We start from the raw sequence: 7,776 nt of genomic DNA on the forward strand, positions 1-7,776 counted from the left end.
CTGATAAGGAGTTGACAGGTATGGGATTTGTATCGCTGCGGTGTCTCCGTGTTTGTGGATCGGGGGCATTGCTTTGTTACGGTTTGTTCTGGATGGCCAAAGTCGCATATTACGACTGGAGAGTGTTTTTCTTATCTTCAATTTGTGCATTATCAGGGTATCCGCTGCTGCCACGGTGTGTGCAGTGGATGCGTTTCAGAGTTTGGACCTTGAGCTTTGTGGAAGAGCAAAAACAAACACCAGAGCATCTTTCCACGTCGAAGGTCTTTGACGAAAAGGCGTTTGCGAGTTCTTTTGAATTCATTCAGCTCTCCGAGCTTCAATCTGCGATCGATGGAACGCCGATCGATCGTATGCCGATCGATCGTACGCCGATCGATCAAACGCCGATCATTCGAACGCCGATCGATCGAACGGCGATCGATCGAACGGCGATCGATCGAACGGCGATCGATCGAACGGCGATCGATCGAACGCCGATCGAACGCCGATCGAACGCCGATCGATCGAACGCCGATCGATCGAACGCCGATCGATCGAACGCCGATCGAACATCGATCGAATGCCGATCTACCGGGTTCTCCAGAGCAACGCAAGCATGAGTGGGAGGCGAGTGATTGGTGGTGGTGGTGGCAGGGGGGGGGGAGTCTCTCCCTGGGCTTTGTGAACGTGTCTCCCCCGACGTGGCACCCAGTGGTCGCTGCCCGCCCCTCGTTGCCTTGGTGGCAAAAGCGTTCCCTGTCGCGCGCCGCCCGTCGGTGATGTGAAGTGGATACGCAGAGGGCTGCGGCGGTCACGCCACAACCCACGGCACGCCACACACAACAACAACACACACCATTCCACACACAACACAACACCACTCACAACACCACCACACCACAACAACACCACACACCACGCCACACACCAACAAAACCACATAGCACACTACAACGACACCACCACAACACCCCCACACAACAACACCCCCACACACCCCACCACAACACCAAACACCACCGCCACCCAACTACCACACAACACCACCACACAACACCCCCACACAACAACACACACCACACACGACACCACACCACACACACCACCCCCACACACAACACCACCACACAACACCACAATACACCACCCCACCACCCCCACACACCACAACACACAACACCACAACACACCACACCACACACAACACCACACACAACACACCCACACACAACACCACCACACATCACACCACACCATACACAACACCCCCACACACCACACACACCACCCCCACACACCACACACAACACAACACCACCACACACAACACAACACCACCACACACACCACCCCCACAACACCACACACACCACCCCCACACACCACACACAACACACCACCACACCACACACCACCCCCACAACACAACACACCACGCCCCATGGCGTCCCCGCGATGTGGCGAAGGGAGCGCCGAGAGTGAACAGGGAGGCAGCGTCAGCCGCCCGGTCAGTTACACTTCAGCACCCTTACAAGTTGCTTACCTGTAAGGAATACAACAAACACACACACAACACTACACGAGAGAGGCGGTGTAAGAGCCAAGATCATTCATAGCACGTGGCGAGTCGAATTTGTCGATAATCGATTCTCATGCATATTCAAGAACTGCCTTGTGAGCGCAAGAATTTTTTTTCGAATAAATGTTCAGATATATTGTTAAAGGTTAATGCTTATATCTCATCTGAAATATAGTATACTGAGTTTTTTTATATTGACCATTAGCAGAGTGCTCTTTGATTATGATGTGTTGAAAATGTTTTAGTCCATTTTTGGATGAAAGTGTACAAATGCACTTCAACATAATTCTAGATTTTAAGCTTTCGTGACTGCAAGGATTCATACTCTTAGGTTTTTCGGTAAAGTCACGTAGGTAAAAAATAAATAAAATAAAAAATATAAATATATTTATTCTTTTATTTCTATAACTTTTTATTTTTTACCTACGTGACTTTACCGAAAAACCTAAGAGTATGCACTTCAACATGCTGCATATGCATCATCGTGAACTGGCAGCTGTTGTTTCTGGAGCTGCAGCAGATGCCTGCCTCCTCGTCCTTGGCTGCAGTGGCTCCTCCGCTGATGCAGCTTCATCGGGGACCACAGGAAGATGGAGAGCAGTGTGCCCTACTCCGGTCAAGGATTGAGGAGCAGTCTCACCTCATCTCTATCCTCAAGCGTCGTGCCGATGATACCTTAGCCCGATGTCAGGTAATTTTGCAGCCTTCTATTGTCTGGTTTCTTTGCTTATGTGTCTGAGTTTTAGGATTGATAGTTTAGTGTTGAACCTCAACCCTTTTTTTTAAATGGAATATTTTTTTATGAATGCCAAATATTAATTGGCACGTCATGGCCATATTTATAGCATTACCCGTAATGTCTTAAGCTGTAAATATTTTAACCTCCTGAATACCCAAGTTGGATGTCCTGGTGCAGAATGGGCAAGAGCTACTGTGGAAAAAAAAAACAACCAGATGGCAATACTGGACATGGAATATATAGGTTTTTGGCTTTTGGTACTGATCATACATTATACCAGCATCAGAGGTCGCAAACGGGTTTTGATTCCTTACCTGTACCCGGCCGCACCAGGGTCGCAAACGGCTACCCGTACCCGGACAGGTACGGGTAGCCGGGTATCGGGTAGGGTACAGGTATCGGGTACCCGGTTGCGACCTCTGACCACCATCCAAGATAGGTAATATGTTATTTCCATGATTTGTAACTGAATGTTCAATAAATGCTAATTCGATTAAGAAATGTACCTCCCAGTTTTATTAAATTTGATGTTCACTGTGTATTACATATCATTGGTGTCTGCTATTCATGTGTTCTTTTCACATCTCACCGGGACTATTAGCTCCTAGAGCTTAGCATTAATGTATGAGACAATAAATGTGAAACTCTGCAAACAGCAGCTGATATAAATTTCACTATGTATGCTTGCGAATAACATTGTATATGTACCCCATGTTCGGCCAGGTCCTAGAGTGCAGAAGTAGTGAGCTGGAGAGAGAAAGGGACGTGTCAGACAAGCGTTGCAGCCTGCTAGAGCAACGCTTCATGGAGCTGGCCTCCAACCACCAGGAAATGATCACATTCAAGGTGTGTTCAGCATTACATATTACTGGAACAAGGATAGTGATATTGTACTCTAAAGCTATATATACTGTAATTGTTGATTGCATTTATAAATATATTTTCAGTCGTTTGAAAATTCAACAGCTATTCCTGTATGAACAAATCAAATTCCTAGTGTTTGATAGGATAACATTTCTTCGTCATTACGTTTACCGGAGTTAAAAAAACAACAACTTGTAACCTCGAACAGGATGAACACAAGAAGCAGAACGTGGATCTGCGGGAAGAGAATGCACGGTTGAGACGTGAAAATGAGGATCTTTTTTCTGCTTCCATTGAGGAAAGAGACACGATCATCACTAAACTCGCACAGGATTTGCAAGCCTTGCAGACAGAGTGCTCTGAACAGGAACAACTATGCAGGTGGAAAGGCTTGAAAGCTTTTAAAGTGCTGAATCTGCACTTTAGAAAATGTGTAACCCATCTTGTAGAATGTTGTGCTGCTGCCCTGCTTCTGTAAGCCCATTCCACATACATGTCTATTCATATTATATACCCTAGGGCTGGCATGATACCATTGATCAATTGATTTTTCATTGATTCGATACGTCAAATCGCACATGTAAGAATACATTTTTTTTATTTGTATGGATTGTATGTAATGGTTTGACATCAGCCACTAGAGGTGTTAGCATTCACCGCGGTGTTAAAAAAGAATCGATGTTTGAATCACGATTATTCTTGGAATCACTGCGTGTGGTAAATCTTCCCACCCCTAATATACAGTAGAACCCCTCTTAACGAAGGTAATTGGTTCCACATAACTGGTCGTTAAGCGAGTATAGGAAATACATATTAAAGAGTTAATTCGTTCCGATAGCATCGAAAGTTACTCCTTTTCATCTAAGGTAATTTTTTTTAAACAATGGATATGAATACATACAGATACTGTTAACATTATAAACACATTAAAAGAAACATGGTTATCAATGCATTAATTAATATTTACTGTACCTACAACAGCCTGTCGTTAACAGGAGTGGTCGTTAAGAGGGGTTCTATTCTACATTACTGTACACTACACTACTATACACTGTGATACACTACTATACACTACACTATACACTACACATTGGGCTCTATGGAGGCCCGTTAAGCGATTAGTCGTTAACAGGAGTGGTCATTAAGAGTAACAGGAGTGGTCGTTAAGAGGGGTTTTACTTTATTCCCTATTTTCTGAATCAAAGGGCACTCTTAAGAGGTAACACATGAGGTCACTTTTTGATGTGGATTTTACACTGGTGTTGGATTTTAAGGTTGAAAGGTGTACAATAGCATAACAATGACTGGATATCAAGTCTTAGCGTACTTAAATGGTGTAGTACATACATGAATGAAACTACAGTATTGTTTGATGTTAGGTGAGAGCTCTTTGAATTGAAAAACTGGATATGTGTTTTTTGTTAGAACCTGTATAATATCATTATTTGTCAGTTTAATGCATTTTTGAGTGGTGTCTGTGATGTGTTTCAGTCAGAAGACAAAGAATTATTATGAAAAGGAAAATGAATTTAAAATCCGCTTGGAATATGTTGAAAAAACACATGCACAAGAGACAGAATCTCTAAAAAAGAAGCTGAAAGAATTGGAGACAAAAATTGCTGGTAATGCATTTCATAACATAATAACCAGTGTTGTAAAGCACGAATTTTAATTTAGCTAGACGTCGCTTATTTTGAAATTTCTGTCATCAAAATTATAACAAGGGTGCTTTCAGTGGTATAGGAAGTGTATTTTTGCTTTTGTGGAACGTGCATCAATTGTGATTATAATTCTTATGTATATAATATACTCCATTTGTTTACTGTTGTGTGGCTTTGGGTCCCTAGAGACTGAGGCTCTTACACTGGCTGAGAAAAGTGGGTGGGCAGCCGAGCAAAAGAGCTTGAAGAAACAGGTGGACGACCTGGCTCGGGAAAAACAGGAACTGTTAGAGCTTACAATGCAGAGAGGCCGACTCTTGCAGGTTTGCGTGCAATTCATCATAATGATCATCACCTGTGATCCATCTACTATGAGATGAAGGCCTTCCCAAATCTCCGCCACCTATCGTGGTCATGCAACAATCCATGCAGCATTTTCACAGGAGCTGATGTGATCACTCCATCTTCGTGGTAGACATCCTCTTGGGTGTGGTAAAGAAAGTGATGAGGGAAGCATGAATGCAAATTAATGTCTCCTTTAGATTGTACAAGCAGTGGGCCTTGACTAATAATGCCCAGCAGCGACGTGGATAGAGCCTTTATTTTGTAGATTGGAAGATCACTTGCAGGGTATATGTTCAAACACAGTGCCACACTTTTCCCTGATTCCATTCACTGTCAAGTTCCCAAGCATCCGTTCACTCCCATTCGTGGGATTTTGTTGTGTTAAAAATGTATTCACACGACTTCATAGGTTTTCGCAGTTGTGCTATATGGCACTGAGATATGTTTTGGGGTATACCACCTGTTGCTTAGCATTAAGTTTGATGTTTCGGGCTGCGATCTGAATTGAAACTCCCTGACATCATGTCAATACAACGTCGGAGAGCTAATTCTTTCCCACTCCAATTTGGTGTCAAATACACTGTGACAAATATTGACTCAATGCAGGAAAGACAGAAGGACATACAGCTGCTCGAGCATAAGCTGAGGAAATCGGAGGATGCAAGGAGGTCTGCAGAGAAAAGGTGGGTACGTACATACAACACTGTAAAGCTGTGGTTTGTCAAGAGCAATTACATTTTATTGCTAGTCCAACATATGTGGATGGGGAAGACTTTATAAACACATGTAGTTTTCCATTAAAATTCTGTATCCTTGATTTCAAACATATGTGAGCTAAACTTCAGCTTTTAAAATCTATAGTTTTCCTTTGAATTGTCACTCCCTGCCATAGTAATGTGCCATTTCCACCACCGACTCTGGCCTGCCTGTATAGTTGAGCACCACCCTACGTTTGTTAGAGCTTAGGGACAGTGCATTTGGTTTGACCGTTCTTAGTTTTGGTTCGTGTTAGGAACTGGAAAGAGATGTCATCGCAGTGAAAGCCATTGGTCACGTGGTGGTAGGTTTGAGCGGGATGTGGAGGCGGTGAATGCTGAACTGCAGGTGAGGGCATTGAGGGGGAAGCTGGACAACTCTGCACAGGCGTTTGACAGACTGCAAAAGGTATGCTGTTCTTGCCAAATCTCAGCTTTTTTTAAATTAGATGCCTTGGTATTTGACAAATTCAGAACACTGTCAATGCATTTCTATAATGCAATATCCGTTACTAATATTGAATTCAGATTGTTATTTTTAATCAGTTACTCTAGACTTGTTTGGTTAACTTGGTGTTGGAATGTTGTACTTGATTAAGACAACATTAGAAAATGTGACTCATGTGCAACATTTATCCTTATTTCTACAGGAGTTTGAAGCCTTTAAGAAGCATAGTGGAGAATTACTTTCCAAAGAAAAACAACTGAATGCAAAATTACGCCATTTTGTTAGTTGAAAGACCATGTTTGTTTTCTTATTCACAACGTATTTTTTTGTCAAATTTTTGAATGAAAAAATGTTCTTTGAAATGTGGTGTTGTAGTTAGAAATCGTTTTCATATAGGTATCTTTCAAAAAAACTGTTTTAGCACAATAAGCTCCGGGCGCTTAATAACACTATGTAACACAATTTGTGTTCCTGGGTAGTGTTATTTTGTAATTGCTTATGCCTAAAAAGTATAGAAAATGGCTATTATTCCCCACAAACTTTGCTTTTGTGACCAGGACAGTGATATTTTGAAATTGACCTATTTTCAATGAGAAAACGGGCAAATTTGTGTGTTTTCGTTCACATAAAGTCAGAAAAAAACAACATGAATAAAAATTCACATGTATTTATACTTAAAGTAATACAAAAATGACTGCAAAAGATTTAGAAGTGAGTAGTTTTTCCAGATTTACGATTATACTGTAAATCGCTTTCACAAATCAGCCCCCAAATGTCTCCCATCATGTTCTCGTTATACTGTCCTTGGTAGTGGCGTTCAAAGTCCAGTATATCCTGGTGGAAATGCTCGCCTTGCTCCTCTGAGTACGCTTCCATGTTCTTCTTGAATTGATCAAGATGAGCATCAAGGATATGGACTTTGAGGGACATCCTACAGCCCATTGTGCCGTAGTCCTTCACTAGAGTCTCAACCAGCTCCACATATGATAATTGGTTTTTTACCTTTTTATCTGGCAACAAAACTGACACCTTATTTACAAGCTCCACATAATCTTAATTTTAGAACTTTCGTGACTGCGGGAATTCTTATTTGGTTCTTTCGGTTAAGTCACGTCTAAAGGTAAAATAATAAATTAAATAATAGTATATTACGACATTTCGATTGCAACACAAGCAATCATCATCAGGTATAATGAAATAGCGACATAAAATCTAAGCAGAAAACTATAGACAGACATATTAGTAGACAGATATCACCAATTTCATTATACCTGATGATCATTGCTTGTGTTGCAATCGAAACGTCGTAATATACTATTATTTAATTTATTATTTTACCTTTAGACGTGACTTAACCGAAAGAACCAAATAATAAAGCTCCACATAGTTTTCGACCTTGTGAT

The 7,776-nt window shown here is 41.8% G+C and overlaps 1 protein-coding gene across 4 annotated transcripts; it reads left to right on the forward strand.

The window, feature by feature from the left end:
• The first annotated feature begins 686 nt into the window (after positions 1-686).
• Positions 687-7,605, forward strand: CCDC89 (coiled-coil domain containing 89). 4 transcript variants are annotated; one of them, XM_061576379.1, is made up of 9 exons: positions 687-1,489; positions 2,082-2,252; positions 3,024-3,146; positions 3,373-3,545; positions 4,656-4,786; positions 5,012-5,148; positions 5,777-5,853; positions 6,235-6,334; positions 6,576-7,605. In XM_061576379.1, the coding sequence occupies exons 1-9, from the start codon at positions 1,424-1,426 to the stop codon at positions 6,660-6,662; spliced, it is 1,065 nt and encodes a 354-aa protein (XP_061432363.1). In that variant the 5' UTR covers positions 687-1,423; the 3' UTR covers positions 6,663-7,605. The 4 variants fall into 4 exon arrangements, with proteins under 4 accessions (XP_061432363.1, XP_061432364.1, XP_061432362.1 ...); XM_061576378.1 differs by having other exon boundaries at positions 688-1,489; positions 2,079-2,252; XM_061576381.1 differs by having other exon boundaries at positions 688-1,489; positions 2,110-2,252.
• The last annotated feature ends 171 nt before the right edge of the window (positions 7,606-7,776 follow it).

The sequence above is a fragment of the Lethenteron reissneri genome, chromosome 7 (assembly GCF_015708825.2).
Source record: "Lethenteron reissneri isolate LAM-NWPU_2019-01 chromosome 7, ASM1570882v1, whole genome shotgun sequence".
Lineage (NCBI taxonomy): Eukaryota > Metazoa > Chordata > Hyperoartia > Petromyzontiformes > Petromyzontidae > Lethenteron > Lethenteron reissneri.

Excerpts from the sequence above, each read along its gene's own strand:
- CCDC89 (XM_061576378.1), top strand. The coding sequence starts at position 1,424 with ATGGCGTCCCCGCGATGTGGCGAAGGGAGCGCCGAGAGTGAACAGGGA. Across the intron at positions 3,147-3,372 it reads AGGAAATGATCACATTCAAG|GATGAACACAAGAAGCAGAA; the intron begins GTGTGTTCAGCA and ends AACCTCGAACAG. Across the intron at positions 4,787-5,011 it reads ATTGGAGACAAAAATTGCTG|AGACTGAGGCTCTTACACTG; the intron begins GTAATGCATTTC and ends TTGGGTCCCTAG.